Raw genomic sequence first — 23,054 nt, 5'->3', positions numbered from 1 at the left:
TTTCCAATGTAACCCACTGGGAAACTTCAGTGAAGGGTTATCTGTCAAATATTACTTATCTGCTGTAATGTTTGAGGAGGATTTTATCTTGATAACATTCATATAAAAAATTGGAATGTGTTTTTTAGGAAAGTAAATGATAACTTGTATTAATTGTATTGATTGTACAGAAAGGAGAGTAAAGTGCCATCTTTATGAATAAATGGAAATACTATTATATAATAATCTCAATAGTAAGCTAGTTGAACTTGAACATGCAATGGATAGAAATAGAAAGGACAAACTAAAGTGTTATGTAAAAATGTACTGTAAGGAAATAAATATATCGATACAAAGTGTACTGGGTGTGTAATGGAGAAACTCCTTAATATTTTGGAAATGAACAACCACGACACAAACGCGCTATTTACCGACACAGAGCTTCTTGATATGGAGTATAATACTAGTAGTTGCCCAGAGTTGAACGATAGCGGGATGCTAACAAGTGGATATGTCTTAGCCGGATTCGAAAATCCATTTAACAGTCCATTTGTAAGAGTGGTGTTCATCACGTGTTATACAGTTGTTTTCGTGTTTTGTGTTGTTGGTGAGTCCTATTTCTTTTGTATCATTCTTTTTGCAGAAGTATTTGATTTATCTGAACAGAAGGAAGCTGCTGCATTGATTAAAGATTTAAAGAAAATAACAATAAAACAAAATGAATATAATTTATTCTGATTTTATAACGATATTCTTCATTAATAATAATTAATTAATAAGAACACTGAAAAGAAATCATGTTGCTTGTGCTGTTTTTGTATACGGATTTAGAGCATAACAGTTTCTAGAAAAGCAGTGCTTTTTGTACAGATACCTGTGCTTAAGTGAAAAGAAGTCGATCTAGGGAGAAGGAAAATTTCTAAGTAAAAAAAAACACGTTTAATATGTAGAGATAAATTTGATCACTATTATTTAGAGAAACTTGCGATAAATGTATGTTTAGAAACTGCTCGCCACTCTAAAATATCCTCTTTGCCTTATTAAAACCAATGGCGATTTCATCTGTGTTTAAACACAAGTTAAATATCGAAAGCAGCATTTGTCATAAACAGTTTTACCTACTTTACACATTAGCAAGCTTTCCATGACCCTGTATACTTGTCCGGTTAGCGCAGTGGTCAGCGCACTCGCTTCTCACCTATGCGACCCGGGTTCGATTCCCGGCTTGGGCGCATGTGAGTTTGGTATGTGGTTACCAAGCCGGACAAGTGGGTTTTCTCCGGAATCTCCAGTTTCCCCCACAACACAAGACCACACTCTCGCGTAAAATCGTGCCAACGAGAGTGATTTATATAATGTTGTAATAACTTGTTTTACAATCGTTGTAAAAATAAATATGTTTAAACCCTTTATACTATACTTAATTAATATATGCAGCAAATAATAATTTAATTGAAATGTATCACGAAATCACATTATATCGTAGTTCAATCTCATGGTTCAAAATATACAAACTTCAATATAAACGAACAATAAGGCTATGTAAATTACCCAAATGACTTAACAACTTACTCATAAAACGTCTACCATAAGAAATATAGTAATATCATATTTGCTTCGGTGAACAAAGAACCGTATCACATGTCAAATGTGTCAAACGCAAATAATTTTAATGTTATTAACACATTTAAGATTCAGGTAGGTGTTTAAAGGGACTGTACACAAGATAGCCACCAAAATTTATTTTTTTCTGTAGCGAATCTCAGGCAAATTATTAAAATGTTTTACTCGTTGATATCATAATTGTTAAAAAATACCGAAATGTAAAAAAAATCGAGTCGGTAACCGAGTACGAACCAGTGCCATCAAAATTGCCATCCAGTGTTGAATCCACTGTGCTACGAAGGCTTACCCTAAACGGTTGGAATATTTAAGCTATATACCTAACTTGGTAATATCACGTGATAACATCGACTAGCCAATCACGCATAAGGAATGAATTCTAAGGTAGGTAGACATACCTAGTAATCTTTTTTAATGGAACAAATACGAAAAAACAGCGAAAAATAAATTAACTGTTAACTATGTGGTATTTCAGTTAGTAAGTTTTATTGCATTGTACACATCAATACCAAGTTTATGTCAGTTTTCGACAATTTTCTTTTTTTTCCCGCTTTTTCATCATACGGAGTACAGCCCCTTTAAACTTTTAGAGCGATCTAACAGATTTCTAATTTTGCAAATGTCGTTATGTCTTCGAAATGTCTAGAAAAAAAATCATTATTAGACACAACCGTGTGTTACTAAAATTATTAACTGAACTATGAAAAGGCATTTCAATACCTATCTGAAAATGGTTTAAACCGTTATGACATTCATTGAGTTTGCATACGATTTGAGAATCGACCTATTAGAAACACATACTGAGCGTAATAATATTTGCCATAGCCTATTAATCATTGCGTGCCAGAGAAGAACGGTTCTCGGGAATTCTAATATGATGGTTCCTTGCATGATCAAGTAATAACCTTTATCTCTTGTTTCTGTTGTTTTAATTTCCTTTCTCTTGAATATGTTTCACGTTCACGAAAATGAATACTAGTACAATAAAAACTGCTGGGATAAGCAAAGTCACGTTGCAATCGAAAATAAAAGAACAGAAATGGGTCATTATTTCTGTTTTTGAAAACATAAACAGGGTGCTGTTTACATTTGCTAAGTATTGGTCTTATTTACAGGTGATGAACGGATTCGTGTCTACTGACACACTGAGACGGAGTTTCAGACTCGAGGCGCCAAATCGATTTTGTTTGTAACAATACAATTTTTAAAATAGTAATCGTGTTTACTTGACAAGATTTACATATTTTACACTAAGTAATACGATCAAATGTTGTTTGATACATTTAATATATTGCACAGCTGAATCTACAACGCAATACGTTACTGGATATGGGCACTAAGCATCAGTTGTTTTGAATCTTCCGCTAATATGGTGCATTTATACTTTACAACATATTTTGTAGGTAAGACTCATCCACTATTAATGATATCGTTTGAAATAAATTGGCAAACATCTGGAATTCGACTTTGTATAGCGGACTTGTAAATAGCTTAAGTGTCAAAACATTGAATTACCAGGAGAAAACAATACTAAGAATTGTAGTTTAAGATCACCATTTCGTTGTATTGCAAGCATTTCAACCCATTTTAAAACACATCCTGAATTTAACTCCTAATTAACGTTTCGTTCTACAGGCCTTTCAAAAATATGATTTTATTTGTTTCGGTGTAGATGGCAATTTAACTTCATGTAGTTAATTTATGTACTTCATAAATCCCTTAATGCAACCAAAGGGTATTTTATATAATACTGCCTTGCCATTCAATCAATGTATTCAATAAATAACAAATATTTGATATGTTTAATCATACGTCGTAGCTTTATATATTACACTGAACAGTAAGAGTAGGTCGTTAAATACAGAATGCAAGATATAACGTCACTGTTTTTAGGTGCTTCAACACCTCTGCCAGTTGTTTTTTCAATGTATAAAGCCCGAGACTTTGGGCCAGTACACCATACTATATAAATTATCTTCAATATATATTGCCAGAAAATTTAAAGCTGTGCATCAACTCCTCTGTCAAAGTCTATAAACATTGTACTCTGTATAAAGCGATGATTATGATGCTTTCTGTATTTTTTTTATTCAAGACATTGAACATTGAACATTTGCATGATCAACTGGAGCCTTTCTCTACAAATGTCTATAGGTTTGCTTCAGACTTGATTCCATTATTTTTAAACACCGCTAGTTGTATTCATTCGGATGTGGTTTGTTGTTTGTTTGTGTGTGTGGCGTTGTTCTGTGTTTCTGACTTTGGTCCTGCATCATATAACGGGTTTGAGCTCAAGTCTTCGACTTTTATTTAAGATGCGTAGAAAACCCCATGCATAAAAAAGGATCGGAGACTTGGACAACTGATGTGACTGTCTAAACTATGGAAATCAAGACACCGTTAGCACACAAAAAGATACCATTCTTTCGACGCAATTCCCAATATATTTTGGACAAATAGCTCTTAAAACTTAATTTAATTATGATCTAAGCAACTATACGTTTATTATTTTTTATTCTGTAGTTTTGTAATAATCGTTTACATTATAAAGACTAAAATTAATTAACTTGAATGAAACGTTTGTATTGCGACTAATTTGTTTAGAATATTTGACCTAGAGACATACAGGCACATACTGAATTTACCTAAAGTTCCCCTATTCAAACTTGCCATACATATGATACATTTTTGATACCTTAAGATTGCTACCGATTTCATTGCAATATTTGACGAATTGTATGTAGTCTCATTATGACCTAGCTTAAGGTTGACTTAAAATAATACATTTCCTCATTAGTTCAATGCAAACACTAAACATGTTATATTAAACTTTCACAATAATGTGACATATAGTTGTATCTGTGATACATACATTTAACGTAATTGGTCTAAAAATAAATAGTTAATTTCTTCGCCTCTTAACATAGAGTTCGGGGGTTCGAGTCAGGGTCACATTTCTAGGCCACTTATAAAGGATCGCAGTACTTGTTTCTATCCAGAAAAAAACCCTGAGAATTGTTATATCAAACGGATATAATGAATAAGCATAAAGTTTTAAGGTATTTATAACACTTTCACAGAAAAAAACAAATATCATTTGATATTTTATATTCAAATTCCGTTACACATTGTAAATATATGACTTGTTTCACTAATTGTAGTTACAGACAAATTGTTTTATTCTATGTAATGTTAAGTTTATATTTGGTAAAGCGAAAACGTGCATGTCTTATTGAGCGTATTTAAAAAATGTAATATGTTTTATGTTTTGGTTCTTCCTGTTCTCTAGAAAAGCTTTGACTGCAATTTATCGTTAAAACCCAAATCATTTCTCAATATCACACTGTCTTTGAGATTGAGTTTGAAGCCAGACAATTGTTTCAAATCAGAATATTCCCCCAGTGCGGTATCTTGTTATGCTCTTAAATACGTGAGGCGTTTTCAATGTAGCAATTTGGCAATTTATGTCAAGTGTCGTCTGTGATGATCACCATTGGCAATATTTCACGACTGGCAAAATAACTTCGGCAACGCGTGACGATTGTATAATGAGTGGGTGTTTAAAGTTGTGCGGAAATGATTTACTGTACATATTGCATACAAAACACAGGATTTAACAATGCCTTGATTATAATTATTGCTAGGAATTATCATTTGTATCTAAAGCAAGAGTAATTTGAATATATGATAGATATAAACATAAATATTATGCTTAACGGAATACGGGAAATATGTAAAATAAAGATATTTATGTACAACAAGTACTAGATGTATAATAAATGTATGCACTCTTAGACGGATAATGAACAAGGACGACAAACACATTTCATGTTTTTATATGAAATATAATACTAGTACTAGCCAAGTGTTAGATGATAGTGGGATGTCAGTAAGTGGATACTTAACTAGCGGATTCGAAATCCATTCAACAGTCCATTTGTAAAAGCGTTGTTCATCACGTGCTATACAGTTGTTTTCGTCTGTTGTACTTTTAGTGTGTCAGTTTAATTTTGTATCATCTTCCTCAGAAATATATTATTTTCCTGATCAGAAATATTAATGTTGATAACGAAATCTTAGAATTAATAATGAAATTAAATTGAGTGTGATGATAACATTTTTCGGCAGGTAACATACAGGTGTCTCTCTGTAGTTTTATGATTATCGGTGTACGCTGCTGGTAAATCACATACATGTTCTAGTATAAGGCTGAGATCCCGTTTCGTCAGCAACACTGAAACCAAGAGAATCATTGCTGTTTTTGTTTAACGGATTGAGAGCAAAGTATTGTCCAGCAAAGCAGTGCTATCTGTACAGTTTTCATAAAAAATGGTTTCTTAGTAAAACGGAGTTGTTCTAGGGGGGTGGATCTACGTAAATGAGGCACAGATAAATATTGATGAGTTATTTTTAGAACTTGCGAAAAGGATCTTTTGATACAGAAACTGCTCAATTTCAGTTATTTTCCATTTGCATTGTTTTATCTGTCGAACAAAAGTATTTTTTTGAAAAAAGGGCCTACCATGAACATGTTTGTTTCTACTAATCTCAGCAAGCCTTCCAGTACCTTTGAAAACAAATCAGAAAAAATCTTTAAAATTATTTATTAATTAATATGGATTTTTTTCAGCTTATCCAGTTATATACGTTACGACATCGATTTATTGATCATGATATCAAGTAATATTTGACAATAGACCGTATAAAAGTTTATGATTCAAAACCAAAAAACATAAACTAACAAAAGCAAAAAGATATATGAATGCCTTTTTATTTTGCTAAGATATTAACCATATTATTCTATTTTGCTCAATACATTAAATTTTGTATCTTCTGACTAGTTTCGCCGGAGAAGCCTTGTTTTACTACACAAATGTACGTAACATTTTCATACGCGCAAGCCATTCAATATGTGGACATTTGACAAACAGCGGTGAATTTAAATCAAATTGAAACCAAAACATAAATAACTAGAAAGTACGTAGTAGATATGCATCACGTATCGTTCGTTGAGAAAACACGTTTTTACAGAGCGAAGTCGAAGTGATACAATACTGAAAAATGACCTTTTATAATATCCCCTATATATCATTTGCAATATAATAATACCACAATTGCATGGTCTGTAGTAAAGTAACTCTACTCAAAACATTAAAAAACCCATATATTTATAATGCGATATACATAAAATAAGATATCTGCAAATGTTATATATAGGTATAAGATTAAAACTTTTTATCGATCTGACATCGTCTGAAATCATTTTAAGTTTGAAAAAAACCCTTTTAGTTCTGTGAAGTTTCTAGATATAAATAAAATACAATTTGTTTCACTAAAACGTGTGTTTCTTGCCTATAAGTTACTTACTAACTAGTTGATCAAGTAACAGGTCAGTTAATTGTTGCGATGGTTTAAAGCATTAAAGGCATGCTAGCGTAAGAACAGACTTATTTCTAATTGCCTTCCTGAGAGGACAGGTTCTGGGATTTTTCAACACGATTTGATTCTTGCATTTGTAGTCAAATTATATTTTTCTTCGTTGTTCTTAACTTTTCTTTATCTTCAATACATTTAACTGCAAAGAATACCAATACATGCCTGTTACACTTCTCAACTAGGCAATCCGGGTTCGATTCTCGGCTTTGGTGCATGCGAGTATGTCGTCTCAAAGCAAGACAAGCGGATTCCTTCAAACACTTATGTTTCCCCAACAACACAAGATTACACTCTCCGGTAACATATAGCAAACGAGGGTGATGACAATAATGTGGAAATGTCTAGTTTCACAATCCATGTGAAATTAAAACGTTAGCTTAATTTGCAGAAATGGATCGAGCTATATTTGGACATCTTCTTTAGTTTTGTCTAGGAAGTTATGAATAGTGAAATTAGCAAAAAAGTCGAAATTCGTTTCCATTTTTCAATACCGAAAACCTGTTTTTCTTACGTTCAATTTAGTCGCTGAAACACATAATTATCAAATTTTGGAAAACTTGATTGGAAAGTATTAATTTTATCTATGTTTTTTTTTTTTTTTTTAATAATCAAAACTATGGTTTAGAGGTATTTTTAATTTGCTTTCTAGAATATATCAAAGTAAATAGACTCAAACACAAAGTTTTAATAGTGAATAAACTGTAGTGCTTTTTCGAATGAGTTGTTTTTTGAATATTAATATCATAAGTATACTGTGCTATACTAGACACTACTTCATGTACGTAAGAAATGCATACCCATTTTTTCATTCATTTCATGTGATTGAGGGGAGTTTTCATTAAAATGTTATGAAATGGTTTCTATCTAGTCTGAAGCCAGGAAAGAGCAACTATTTCATAAGTGTATCATCAGCTTTAGCCTATATGTTTTCCTTTATTGGATCCGATATGCAAAAACGACAATTTTTGATGCCTAGGAAAACCATTTTGTATTACTATTATTTGAAAAAAGTGAATATAAGAGACATGTAATAATAACAATTAAGCTTTCATAACTTCAAAAATGGAAAAAGGAAATTTTAAATCCGACTTCAAGTGTAATAAGGAGCAAAGATACAGACTGAAAATCCCTGACTGCAAAGTATTGTTTTTATCAATAATTAAAAATAGTTTAAATCAAGAAACAAACCGTTTCAAATTAACCGAAATATCAAGGATTACAATTGTGAAAAATTTAAAATTATCTTAGAAATAGGTCGGTTTTCTCAAGTTTGTTAAAGTCAAATCCCTGAAATCAGGACTGTAGTAGGAACTAGCGCTGCCAATGGTCTTAATGTTGTATCTTTCTGTAAGTAAAGCGTAGTGTTTCCACAGTTGGTTTGGTATAGCACATATTTTTATTTGCCTCGTTTGTAGAAATGGTGTCCATGCATTGTCTAAAACATGCTAATCTTACGAATCTGATTGGCCCTTCACTATTGCTTTAATATGATGTGTGTGTGTGTGTGTGTGCGTGTGCGTGTGCGTGTGCGTGTGTGTGTTTTTTTTTTTGCTTAAATCAATATTTTGGTAATGAGGCGAAGTGCTTTACACATTTGGTATAAACCATCAGCTTATTGCAATTAATGGTTTCGCTGTCTGGTCTAAAACCTGTTGAACTTTAGAATCTTAATGTGAAGTTCTGCAGCCAATTGTATAAAACCGGTTATCTTTTTGGTTTAGTCAAAGTTATCCGAAATGTTTATCGATTGGTCAATATTTATCAAATATTTTTTTCTAACCAATCAAATCATTGAAAAGTGTTCACTAGCCGAAATATAACCTGTGGACAACTTATCCGAGTTTTATACAATTGGCTGCTGATTGTTAACAATATGTTAGCTAAACTATAATGCTAACATATACATTATATGTTATTAAAATAATCTGAGCAAACAAATGGAATATTCGATTCCAGGTTTATTAAACTTGTTTGGGTTCATAAAAAAATAAAATGTAACAATATTGCTATGTTTAAGTTTTAGGGTTTATGACAAATCTAGCCGTTTTTTGTGGCAAAAATTCTTTTCCCATTTGAAAAATGTCAATAATAGAATTCTTTACGGGTAACACGCAAAAGGGAAAACAGGAAACCCATTCGGATACCTTTTCTCAAATCAAGAACGGCATGGTTAATGGCATTTTAAGGAGATTTTCAAAAATGTAAGATCGATTATCAGGGATCTTGTTTGAAATTTTTTGAGAGGGGCTATATTTTAAGCTCTGGTCTCCACATACATTATGTCCTGCCATAAACTATTATGTAAATTGTAGTTTAAGATCTCCATTATAATCGCTAATAAGCAAACGAACTAAAATTAAACTTTGTAGAGGGGATGATAGCAAGCTGCGTCCTGTTGCATAGGACAAACCGTCTTGGTCGGTATCGCAGGCAGATTATATTGTTTTTTGCCTAGAGTTACAAAGAGTTTTCCTTTACATCGGACGTCGCTTAGTTTAGAAAAGATGATTATTTGTTTCAATCTTAGAAAGAGTTTTCCTTTACATCGGACGTCGCTTAGTTTAGAAAAGATGATTATTTGTTTTAATCTCAGATTGCATTTGAATGTATGAAACTATTTATTAACAAGTGACTCATATAGTGCCACCAGAAGGTATATAATACTGTGTTACGACTCTATTGGAGTAAATGCCTGCTATAAATAGTTAGAATATGATTGCCTTAAATTACCGATAACCTCCGGTACACATTGCAGTATTCGTACAAACAATATTAAAGCTTTTTATTATATGCTTTCCGGAAGCTTGAGAGATTGGTCAGTGAAATAAAATTGAAATTTGACTGTTTTTAATCAGTGGAACTATCACTTTAATAGGTTGAAATGTAAGCCCGTTCTCGCTTTCAAAACAAAGGTCAGCGCATACAGAGCTGGTACACTATTTAAACGAATCCATTTCCGAAATGACGTTTTGTGCGCATACGGATTGGTGCTTTTTCTTATACAAAATATGTAAATTATTAACCTTAAATTTCAATGAAAGGCATATAATAAAAAGAAAAGGAAATGTTTGATTAGTGTTATATTGAGTTTGATTCACACTCGGTGAGATATATTCCGATCTAACAATGAACAGCAATTATCCTCTCTCCTTCTAAATATGTATGGCATTTGAAGTATTTTCAAATGTATTCAATCATATTTCGTAGTTTTACATCGCATAATATCAAGGGTGGCTGTCACATAAGAAGTCGTATTTGAAAAACTTCGTCCGTTCTGTTACTGAAAAAACCCATTGAATTTAATGAATACAATGAAATATACAAGGACAAGCTTAGTACTCAAAATATTCAAAAATAAACCCTATTAAAAGGCATAACTCAAGTGCCCAAACGAAAATGAACTATAGACAACAAAATATTATCATCGTATACCTAAACATCAAAATAATTAATACCACATACTCAAACAAAAACACCACTAACAAACAATATCCTTATCGAAATTGCTATACAGTTACATGAAGAGATTTCTACCTTGGAAATGTCCGTAAAATAAGTGTTACTTGGCTGGAAGAATTCATCACAGGTAGACAATATGTCGCCTAAAAAATCTAGCTTGGTCCATGACCAAGGCCGAAAACGTAGGTGTATAAGGGTATATTTATATTCGGTACCAATTCCTTGTCCGCTCTCTGACTTCAATGGTGATTGTTTAGTATTAGGTGGCAAAATGTATATATCATGGATGCACTGTTTCCCTTATATAATCTGAGTATAAAGGTCAGGATCAGAAACAAAACTTATTTTATAATAAATAATTGAGATGCAACTAACTGCGTATTCATTGGGTTTCTTCAAATCTGGTTAACATAACTTAGCAAACAATGCATACTATGATATAAGCAGATTGTTGTAAAAAACGTTAAGACTTAAGTTAAAATGAGGTTCTTTGAACTAAATAAGACGAGCCCGGACCTATTCAGCACAGGTACACAATTTGTTAGACAATACATAGTGGTTTAAGGTGAGTTCTGAGTAGCAGCTTGGTTTATTTTGTCTTGTGTTGTCAAAGGAAAAGGAATGTGTTTTACACTGAAAACGTCTTTAATCACACATTGATAGATAAGATTTAAAGTTTTAAATACTGCGAGTTAACGCGTATTTTTGGTCGCCAGGGATCTTTACATTCTGAATAAAAATCAAATTCTGTTTGCAGGAAACCTTATGGTGTTGATTGCTATTGCCCGAAGCCCACGATTGAGAAGCATAACAAACTTCTTCCTGGCTAACTTGGCGGTAGCAGACTTTTGTGTGGGAATCTTCTGTGTACTTCCGAACCTCTCCACGTTTCTCAACCCAACATGGGTACTTGGCAAGGTACTGGAAAATCTGTCCAAATATTTTATCTAACTTTAGCTCATATTTCCATACTTATTGAACAGTCCAAATATCTGAGGGGAAAAGGGAGACAGCATTTAAATATACGTTGTCAATTAATGAAATGTTAAAGGTTGTCCATTACTTAGGTGTTTTTCAGATGTAGGAAACAAACAACATGTTCAATTTATCAAGGCTTGTCTCCATATTGGATGCTAGTAATTTAAATCAACTGAACAATCATGATGTTATAATGTCCCTTAAGTGTACCTTGTAACACTGCAAACACCAAGGGATATAGAAATGTTTTACTAAATTGAATGATCAGCTTACATATAAGAGCTCATTCCCATAAGACCGTTAACAACATTCGGTCAAAACCCGTTTGCTCGATATCGCTTGACTCGATTTCCTCGATGGTTTGAACTTGATGTAAAGGACCGACTTAGTTTGACTCTTTGTATGCATTCCCGCTTGGATCGATAATCGCTTTGGACCGGTCCGTGGGATATCGATATATATGCAAAAAGCTACAGAAACATGCTCAGTAGCAAAACGTTTAAACATAAACCCGGCTTAGTGGCAATGGGCAAACGCCAAAGACTTAGAACACAAAGTCACAAACAAGAAACATAGAACAGCACAAAACTCGAGCCAACGGGATTCGACTGTATTTGTTTTGTATAATCTTGATGTTATTTCATATCTCATATATAACTTTAATTTTACTTTTATTATCTCATAGGTTACGTGCAAAGGCTATTACTACATTTGGAACGTCAGCTATATCGCCAGCATCTTTATATTGACGGTCATCGCGATAGAACGTTACGTGGCCATCATGTACCCACTCAAAGCAAGACATATTATGACACGTACTCGTGTGAAAACAATTCAGATATGCATTTGGATAATTGCGTTTCTATACAATATACCGTATGCGATTTTATATGATACTCTATCAGTTGGTAAAGACGAGTTTTGTTATGCGACAGAGGAGAACGAGATTAAATTAAAATGGCTGAGTGTTGCGACTGTGGTGTTATGGTATATCATACCTCTGTTTGTCATTGTAATCTTGTACTATCGAATAGCTCGAGCGCTTTGGAAAACACAGGTAGTTTCAGCTCTTCGACTTAGTACACCCCACGATAACGATATACGGTGTGTGATTACTTCGTCATCGTTTTCTCCATCTTTGGAGCACAACGTTTATACACGAGAAACAAACTTGAGTAGCAAAAGTAGTCATTCGGAACGTTCAAACTTGAAACAAGTAAAGGAGAGATATCACCTCGTGCACGTGTCTAGTACAAGAAGGGTAGCAAAAGCAAGACAAAAAGTGATCCGACTTCTTCTATGTGTCGTTGTAACATTTGCTGTATGTGTGTTTCCTCACATGATGAAAGTGATGGATCATTACTGGGCAATGTTTAATATATCTCATTCAGCGATGCTCATATTATCACCAATATCGTTTATTAGCCTTTATTTGAATTCTGTCTTAAATCCGTTTTTGTACGCTTTGTTTTCAACTAACTTTCGAAAGAGTTTTAGAGAAATAATCCCAGCGTGTTGCAAAGGCTGTTGCAACGCTAAATGAATGTATTTTCATATGCTAACATTTTATGTTAGTATTGGAATTTTCAATGATATTTCATGAATATTTCGAGTGTTTTTCTATAATTGTGCATATGCACTTTGTTGATTTTGTACATTCACGCATTTAATAACTATCAAGGTTTAAATGTTTGCCAAGAAATTTACTTCTGAAAGGGAAGCTTTAGTTATCATGAAACATACTATGAGACAAAATAAAAGATGAGATATAATGGTTCAGCTCAGATAGGTGGCTGCCAATTTTACGTCTCAGAAAAATATCAAATCAATGTCAAAATATGTTCGTTTTTAAATTATTAACTTATGCATTTCCTTTTCGATATGTTCCGCATGTATTGAAAAATATATACATTCATCCAAAGTACAACATCCAGGATTAAAGAAGGGGAAGGGGAGAGTTGTGGTCACTTATAGAACGCTTAAACCAGAACTCTTATGAGTTTGTTTGTCTTATGGACTTCTGAGGTCGGTTGCAGAGAAAGACGAATAAATTATATCGTCGGCAGCAGATGGAGCCTCGAATAACACCAGTTGGATTGCTCTAAAGAGGGGAATATTTCATTCTTCATAAATTGAGGGAGCCGTTGGACCATCCAGGACTCATTAATAACGGCTCTGGAAGTATTTAGGCTTCTAAATTACCTATTTAGCATGTATTGCACTAATTGGTTGGTGTAAATATTCCACTTTGACACAGGTATTTATCGATCACTAATTCGATGTAAAATACAGGGAAATACCCAGTAGTCATAAGGCAAAGCAAGGACCCAAATGCCAATGCACTATAAACACAAACATATCAATAACACATACTCAAATACCAAAATTAAACTTACACCACATTTACAAATACGAACACCACAAACAAACCTTTATCATTAAATTACTTTTCATTTTCACCGAATAAGAACGGTCAGTGATACAAGAGTTGACTGGAAATCGAATCTACTTTTGAACTAGTTGCTATTGCCATAGCCTCCCTGCTGTCCCGTGCTTGCTCTAAAGAGGTACGACAAAGTCATTTAAAGACGGCTATAAGACATAGCTCGCCTTATTAAGGTTTAAAAGTATGTCTTCATTTAGTCTGATAATGCAAGTATTATTGTCAAACAAGGAGAAAAACAACAATGAAAAAATGAAAATAAATATGTGACGGCTGTGTAATATTTTTCGAGACCGTAACAAATCAATCTTCAATCAAAACAACATAAGCGATCTGCAACGCTCACCTCGATCGAAAACGGTATTGAGAAATATATATTATCGGAAACAAGTTAATGAAGTAAAATTCATTGAAGTTAAAGAACAACTTATCAATTGCTTAAGAGGAAGATAATTACAGCAACACTTGTGGAACTTAAAATAAAATTATCATAGCTGTTATTAATGTCTGTAAATTTAGAGAGCATGTCCAGTAAATGTAAGGCCTTTTGCCATTTACAGCTATTAAAGTAGTCCATTCTCGCGCAAATGTTTTTTTTAATTAGATGTGCTTATTTCTTGAGTAGATGTTAAGGAATAGATAAATACATTGTTGAGAAGCCAAATGGTTTTTTTTATTCTGGTGGGAGCAACCCGTTTACTTTCAATACTACTCACAACATCTAAAGAGATATTGAAAGACCAGAATAGGTTTGTTCCGGAGTTGTCATATTCTTCATCACAGTAATTTTAAAATACACTTTATCGCAGTCAAACAGCATGTTAGTTAACTTGTTTAGCTGAACAGGAGATTGTTACAATACACCGTGATTTATATGGCGTTTTGTAAATTTTATGGATCCAGTGTATTGTCGGGATTTTTAATGATCTTAGTATTAAGCATTTGTTTTTTTGATGTAAGTACGAGTAGATTCGCTATTCATAAATGGGAGAATTTAAATAAAATATTCGTCGGACAAGAAGAAAATTATTAGCAGTTTTATCTACTGGAACAAAAACACATTTTTGTATAAAGATTTGATATTTGGAATTACTTTATTAGAAATTATAACCAATGTAGGATGGAGGGCCAACGGATTATTGTTATAAAACTCTGATTTTCTTTTCCATCAATTATGTTATTTTGTTTAACCAGGGCATCAAGGCATTCATTCCAACACTTTCTTATTTGCCCCAGCAGGAAAACTATTTTATTAAAGCATCTGTCAGTTCAATTCTGCATGTAACAAAGTAATATCAGATGATAATCGGTATTTAAGACCTTTCTTTACTTTCTTCAGTAAATTATTTTCCATATTTTTTAAGTATCCATTAATAATATGACCAACAGTATTGTAGCAGTATTGATAGCTAAGACACTCGCAAAATGAAGGTGTATTAACAAATATGTCATTATCTGAATCGACTTCATAATAATATTAACGAATCGACTCTCTACTCACTAAATAAGGACACTTGTTCATGAAAAAGTCCTCTCAATTTACTTGTGCCTGAGATCATTTCGCAGTTGCTGGAAGAGCTGTGACCTTAACAAAATGTTAAAAATCTTGGCCATTTAATGATGGTAGAGAAGAATTATGTGTTGAAAAAATTGTCTGGCTGTCAGGCTGACAAGTAGGAAAATGTTTATTAATCTAAGTAGTAAAATACCGACATATGAATGTGACAGCTAATTCAACAGCTGTACTAGATAAACATCATAAAGAGAGACATTAACGAATTGACAATCTTCTCTCTAAATAAGGACACTTGTTGATGAAGCAGTCCTCTCAATTTTACTGGAGACTATCTGTTAAGATATTAAATTGAAAAGCTCCTGAGTATTTTATATTTAACTAGGTGTAGAAGGGCAAGCATCGCCGATAAGTGACAAAAACAGATGAAGACGAATACTTAAAAGAATCAGATTTGCATTATGTGACCTTTAAGCTTATGTTAATATCATTACAATACTGTGGTTTTGACATAAATGTAATTGTACCGTATTATTCGAAATTGTTCAACGTTTGAATTTTTAAACTTGCATAACCTGCAGGAGCCCTTTGTATATTGAATTAAAACTGTAATTCAACAGTGAGACAAAGTGCACATATAACTCTGTACACTAAATAATGTACCAAAGCATACGTTATACATTTCTTACGGATAGAAGATTTAATTCGGATTAAACAAATAGATTTTACTAACAAATGTCCACATGGAACGCTTAGCTTCACTTTTAAATTATCAAAAGCAACCCTCTTTGTGTTAATTTAAAAACAAACAATATTTACACAGAACTGACGGTAGAATGGTTACCTTAATACTATGACATTACAATAATATAATGTTAAGCATAACGGTGCAACGTACTTTGAATTCATGACGTCGACGTATGTCGTCAACATACGTCAGTGTCAGTTAATTAGTATGTAAGACATTTATTACGCAACCTTAAAATGCGGTTATTAACCAAACGGACAGTTTGAATTATCTTTTTTCTGTGGCAAATAGTCAGGTTTATGCACTTTACTTTTAAATATTCATAAAAATCAGAATATTTTCAGTCAAAATTTGTTTGAATCCCAAATAAAACAGTGACGATTAGATATTGCAATAGTTGATAGCTGAGATTTCGTGTTAGTGGCTCCGATTAATATGATGTTGCCTTCTTAAAAAAATCAGAACAGTCTCAACAGGGAAATAAGGGTTCGTATTTCAGTTTGACGTCTCAGTTAAATATTTAAATGTTCATGTCAAATAAGAAGTTATCTCTAAATACAAAAAAAAAATTAAGACAAAATACAAAAATTAAGTAAATATTGTGATATTATTTTATACTGATAAATATTTGTTTCGACATCTCGATATGTAGAAGCGTAATCACATCATTTTTTGCCGAGTATTTGCTTTTTTTAAAATTTCAAGAAAAATAATGGCCATTTCATAATCAAATTGTCATTTCGTTCTGAAAGCTCAACGGAATTCAGGTTTGGACAGGCCGAGCTTTAACATGTTTCTGATCTTATAAACAATTAATTTACAAGAGAACAATATGGAATGGTTAAATACATATAAGAGCACAAATAAAATAACATCTTTTAAGGAATACACAATGGACTCTTTATTTAATTTATAGAAATACTTCTTCTCAGCAGTGTTAAATGTTTGCTAGTAAACCCTATTTGGGACAAGAAATCAAATAACAAGTAGAGAGTAACATTCTGACGTATGATCAATTAACTGGAACGTTCCAAAGCCTTGTTGTTTAGGTAGTTGCTGAACTAAAATGGATATTATTTGTTTTTTGTTTATAAAAATCTTAAAATTGTCAATTTATTAAATATATTTTCCACAATTCTTTTCTTTCCTCACTGCCAACGACTCAGCAACGTTAAATCCATCACATCAGTGTCAATTTCGCAGAAGTGTTAAGAACATCACTTCGACGACACAGGAATGCTTTACGCATCACTGCCAACGCCACATCATTGGTTATACATAATAACCTTCGCCAAGGAAATCGTACGCATATCACGACCAACGCCCTATAGATATAAAGCTTACCACTAACAGCGCAAAAGTATGACGGTGCAACGTACTTTGCATTCGGGACGTCGACGTATGACGTCAACATCCGTCAGCGGCGTCAGTTTATTAGTATGTTGTACATTTGATACGCAACCTATGAATATGGTAATTAACCAAAAGTACAATTTCGATGTCTTTATTGTGGGAAATAGCCATTAGAATGCAAAAAAAAAATGTTTAAATATTCAGGGTTTTTAGATAAGAGGACTTTCAGTAAAATAATGTATGAATCAATAATGAAACAGTTACGATTTGATATGGCAATAGTTAATCGTTGGGGTTACGTGTTAGTGGCTCCAACTGGTATGATGTGTAATCTTAAATTTTCTGTCAATTTCTTTCTTTTTTGAAACAGAGCAATTTGGGTTCGTTAAGTAGTTTTACTCTGTTGATTGTAACGCTTTACCGCTTTGTCTGTTTTCACGCTGTAAATAATACATGATTATTAATTCACATACACATAACGGTAGAATTTTCTCTGACTCAATGGACTGTTTGATGCATTTCACTTTATTTATCTTTATTTATTTATCTTTGGCGATACTATGATGTCGTCCCTACCTATGCCTATGAAGTTGATTTCGAGCATCCCCTTGCGACATGACTAGTCCCAAACCTTACTGCAAGAAATAGAGCGTGTCTGTCGTCTTCTGATAGTCATGTCGCTAATGTAAACACAACGTTTAATTATTTAGTACAGTAACTGCAAATCGAAATGGGGTATCATCAAATGCACTTTTGACATGACAGGTTAAAATTATTAGTTCGCCGGGGTATTAAATTATGCGAATAAAAACACCACTTTCATTAGAGCTTTAATGTGAATTTGAAAGCAAGGCAAAGAATCTTAAATAAATCTTGACGAGGAACCAAGGGGAATAAATATTTGAAGAAATTACACAGAAAATGAATTATGTTGACTAGCATACCCTTACTTCACCTTTAACAAGCTGTCAATATCTGGTTTCATTTAATTAATTTTACACAAGCAAAACACTCGCAAGGTGAAAGCAATGTTCGTATATCATAGTGTATATATATGTTTATCAGTTGTTTCTATCAAACTAGCTAATTTTATTAAAAACAATCAGTTAATTCTTAGGAAGTAACAGGCAATTATCGATACGCAGACAGAAATTTTCGCTTGGTAAAATGGAAGCTATCGCCCACCATATGTAAGAGTATAACTTTGAATAGATACATTTGTATAAATAAAACTTTGTGGTTAAATACAGCTACAGCTTCAAATTTATAGCTACAGATCCTTTTTCTGTGATAAATGTGTAGTTATTTATAAAGTTGCATATTCGATATTTAGCAATATTGTAGCTGTGATCCGATTTTCAACACGCATATCAGCAACCTGGCTACAGCTTTACAATTTCAACATATTCTATATTCTGGCAGGTGTAATAATGTTTTACTTCGTTGTTACTCAGTATGTATTTCGAGCACATGTCGTTGTATATTACAACTACAAGTGAAATCGCACACAATGTTGTGAACACTTATATATAATCCTACAATACGGTCGCACTTGTGTAATATAGATTTGTTAAATGCAAGGTAGCTTGCATAATCAAATGCGTTTAGCGATGTCCCTGCAATCGATTCGTTTCGTGTCACGGTATTTGAAACATGTCTATAACTTTATCCATTTTCCTTTTGTAATCAATATATTATTGTATAAAGCTATTTCAACTGACTGACCATTATGTTAACAAAAACTGTTCAATCTTAAAAAAAAATTTGTAAAAATATAGTTCATTACATATTCCAATATCATTGATGATAGAGAACAAAGATGGCTTCACAGACAATATTGTTTGCTGTATTTTTATGCTTTATAATGCAAATTCCTGTCTGATAGCAAATGAGAAAATAAACGTTATCATAATATTTTCTTATTCAACAATGATGGATTAGCCACTCCACGGGCAAATGGGAAAATGTTATGCATAATCGAAACAATGTATTTTGAACGCTGTTATGTCTTTAACATCTTTAACAGTTAAGCAAATTTAAATCATATTGTAAAAGATTATTGTGTTAAAGGGATTGTTTTCAGGAGAATATGTTTTTTAATTTGATCAGCATTTCTAATAACAACATTTGGACAGTTTGTGTTCTTGTCTTAATTCCGACGTCTGAATTTAAAAAAAGGCAAAGGTTGTGAAAACCAGCAAATGATATATTTTGATTAACCAGACAAGAAAGCAATCCATAAATGACATTAAGCAGCTGCCAACTTTCTTAGATCAAACAGTTTTTAATCAAAGTCTACACATTAAAAACATAAACAATATAACAAGAAGTACGGATAGGAAAACAGGTTATTCGATACAAATTGTACGGTATTTTTCAGCGACTTAACCCTTAGCGAGTTTTAGATTTCGCCTTTTCTCGGAAGCTTCCATGAAATTGTCGGAAATTTCCATTAAAGCTTTTTTGCATGACCCAGATACATATCATACGACCAGATTCTTATTGGCAACCTAGTTTCTATCATATTTTAGAAAAAGTATTCGGTGAAAAATACAAATAACCGAATATAAATTGAATACGATCTATTCCTTATGCGTAAAAAATCTTCTTTGAAATTTTTACACGGGAAGAAACTTAACAGAGAGGATTAACATCATTGAAACCCTTAAAACAAAAACTGCAAAATCAAATAACGTCGTATTTGATTTTAATAACCGAATATAAGTTTAATACGATCTATTCCTTATGCTTAAAAAATCTTTGAATTTTTTACACGGGAAGAAACTTAACAGAGATGATTAACATCATTGAAACCCATTGAAACAAAAACTGCAAAATCAAATAACGTCGTATTTGATTTTGTTTTAATACTTTGTATGTACATCTGCTGTGGCAATTACAGCAAGGCAACTTGTCCTCATTGATATAATATAATTGTGAAGATGCTGTTGTGAAATGGCTGCCCAAATCTGATAAATAACACGCGTGAGCACCCTTCGATTCAGTTGCGGCGGCCTGGCACAAACCAGGCGCTTCGAAAGGTCCCACACGTGGTCAATCGGATTTAAATCCGGACTTTTCGTAGGTCATTGGAGTACTCACACGTTGTTTGCTATAAGCATTGCTTGTGTGCTACTAGCTGCATGACATGGTGCATTAGTCTGTGCCAACATCATACCGCGATAGATACGAGGTAGAAGAACCAGCCGAATGACGCCATTTTGATACCTTATCGCGTTAATGTTGCCTTGAATGGGTACAAATGGAGATTTCGAGTGCATGGAAACTCCAGCTCACAGCATCATGGAACCACCTCCGAAGTTATCCAGTTTACTGGACAGTTCTCATTGTTCCTCTCACCCCGACAGCGATATACGCGAGCACGCCTGTCATTCCCACGTAGTGTCTCATCAACAAATAAAACATTGGCCCAGACCGCCATTGTAAATCGCAAATGTCGCCTAACCCACAATAATCTTGCCTGCCTGTGCCTTGTGGTAAGAATCGGAACTCGCAGGGAACGACGGCACCGCAAGCCGTCGGCTCTCAGGCGAGTGCGCACTGTCTGTGGGTAGATTGCGTTGTTGTTTCTGCTCACTGTGTTTCGTGCCGACGTGCAACCTGAATAGTAATTTAATCCACTTAAAGTGGATTCAAAGATGAATGTTAATAAAATGCAATGGATTTCATTGTATAATTGGTCAGTTTGGTATGACACAGGTATTTTATGGGTGACCATCTGTATCACTGCTTTCACGTAAGTATCACCTACAGATTGATACAAAACATGTTAAAGTCAGTATTTTGCACTTAATAACAAATAATAACACATATTGTAACTTTTATAACGACACGTAAAATAGCTGCCCGTTGGGGTGACGACTTGAGCGCATTCTGCAATGCTCATTCTCGCCATATTTAATGTGTTTTTTTTTAAAATAGCAATCCACGAAGAATACATTTCTAACATATACGAAAACTACCATGCCGTGAACCAGGAACTCAAACACATAGGCTAGCTTCGCATCTACCGTTCCGCATGGATGAATCTGTACATGAATACGAGTTATTTTTGTGTAAATTGATAGATTGATGTGTACAAGACAAACAAACAAAATTAGATTTTTTAGGTCGAAGTGTACTGTTATGAGCAACGCATGATGGAATATAATTCAACGGTTAGGCATGGAAAATGATCCCGACAAAATAATCTGTATGCATTGCATTTACTTGGATATATATTTTCAAGGACACGAGGATCGATATTATCTAAAAGTTTATCGGACCTCTTGATATTTTATCAGATTGTTCAGAGGTCCGATTTTATTTGGTAATGACTGAACCACATCAATATAGAAAACATCTTAGTCATATACTCTCAAGAAAACACCAAACGAAGTTAGCATTGTCAATAGAACCATTGACATGAAGAAACTCCGGTCAGGGTAAAACATTATTAATCAGAAGAAGTACTTTTAAGCTGAACTCTTGGGAAGAATGATGTGTTGATACATTCTTACTGCTTGTGGCCATTTTCGTAACAGTCAGCATTTTTCCACTAAGTTAGAAAACTAGATTCACTAAGATAACTGGCAAATATTGATTCTAGGGTTTTCCTCATCAGCCAATGCGTATTGGAGTAGATAATTGTGTGAGGCCCATGTCAAACTCGAGAAGTGATTTTCCTTAGATGGGCGTCTATCTACGACACGTGCGCATTTAGACCAACCTAAGATAAAACAAAACATAAACTAGGATTTATATGTTTTTGATTTAAACCAGACAGGGTCGCGGATAGCGGTTGTCATGCTAGTAAATATCAATAATCTTTGTGAATACACATTACTTATAAAAATCAACGTACAATATAAGCGCAACAAAAAAGATGAATGTTCTATCCGATTAACAACATGTCCAAATACGTGTTTAAGTAATATGTTGTTATGCGTTTGTCTATGCTTGCTTGTACAAAATAGAGTAAAACAAATACGATCTTTTACCAACTAATCCCTTCCTATTTCCTACTCCTAATTCTTATCAACATTTTTCGTGCATCGCAAACAACTGCATTTATACAGATTATGATTGATTGCACACATTTAGTAGTACAACATTTTGAGATAAAACGCTGGGGAGCTGAACCGTTGCATGATCAGTGGCCAGAGGGTCTTATAACGTTCCAGCATGTCGGTTTGTCATGATACACTCGGGCTAAGTACCACGCAACAACCCTGAAAAGTTTAACCATTTTCTACTCATGATTTTCCTTCTTGAGTAAGGTAATGATATATTACTGCAATATTTACTTCAGCTCTATTTCTCTATCACCTTCAGGCTTAACGGCGATGAGTCACCTTACTATCAAAATAAATTCAGTGTTTAGAGTAAGCCGAATAAAAAACTATAAATAAACTTGTTAAAAACGACCACAAATGTGTTAAGTTTTTTGTCTTTATTTGCACGACCCATCAATTATAACTCTACGATTATCAACCTGTTGAACGTTTGCACGTAAGTTAATC

At 33.4% G+C, this 23,054-nt stretch overlaps 1 protein-coding gene across 1 annotated transcript; it reads left to right on the top strand.

The window, feature by feature from the left end:
* Window positions 1-351: 351 nt before the first annotated feature.
* On the top strand, window positions 352-21,107 carry LOC128215474 (trissin receptor-like). The gene is made up of 4 exons (XM_052922158.1): window positions 352-586; window positions 11,255-11,415; window positions 12,161-12,891; window positions 20,825-21,107. The coding sequence occupies exons 1-4, from the start codon at window positions 352-354 to the stop codon at window positions 21,105-21,107; spliced, it is 1,410 nt and encodes a 469-aa protein (XP_052778118.1).
* Window positions 21,108-23,054: the final 1,947 nt, after the last annotated feature.

Source organism: Mya arenaria, chromosome 13 (genome assembly GCF_026914265.1).
Source record: "Mya arenaria isolate MELC-2E11 chromosome 13, ASM2691426v1".
Lineage (NCBI taxonomy): Eukaryota > Metazoa > Mollusca > Bivalvia > Myida > Myidae > Mya > Mya arenaria.
The sequence above is the reverse complement of the archived record's forward strand: the minus strand, read 5'-3'. Positions and strand labels throughout refer to the sequence as shown.

What these genes read in the sequence shown, in the direction of transcription:
- LOC128215474 (XM_052922158.1), top strand. Translation starts at nt 352, where the DNA reads ATGGAGAAACTCCTTAATATTTTGGAAATGAACAACCACGACACAAAC. An exon ending in TTTCGTGTTTTGTGTTGTTG is followed by an intron (nt 587 to 11,254) that starts GTGAGTCCTATT and finishes TTCTGTTTGCAG; the next exon opens with GAAACCTTATGGTGTTGATT. An exon ending in CTCATATTATCACCAATATC is followed by an intron (nt 12,892 to 20,824) that starts GTTTATTAGCCT and finishes TGGAAACTCCAG; the next exon opens with CTCACAGCATCATGGAACCA.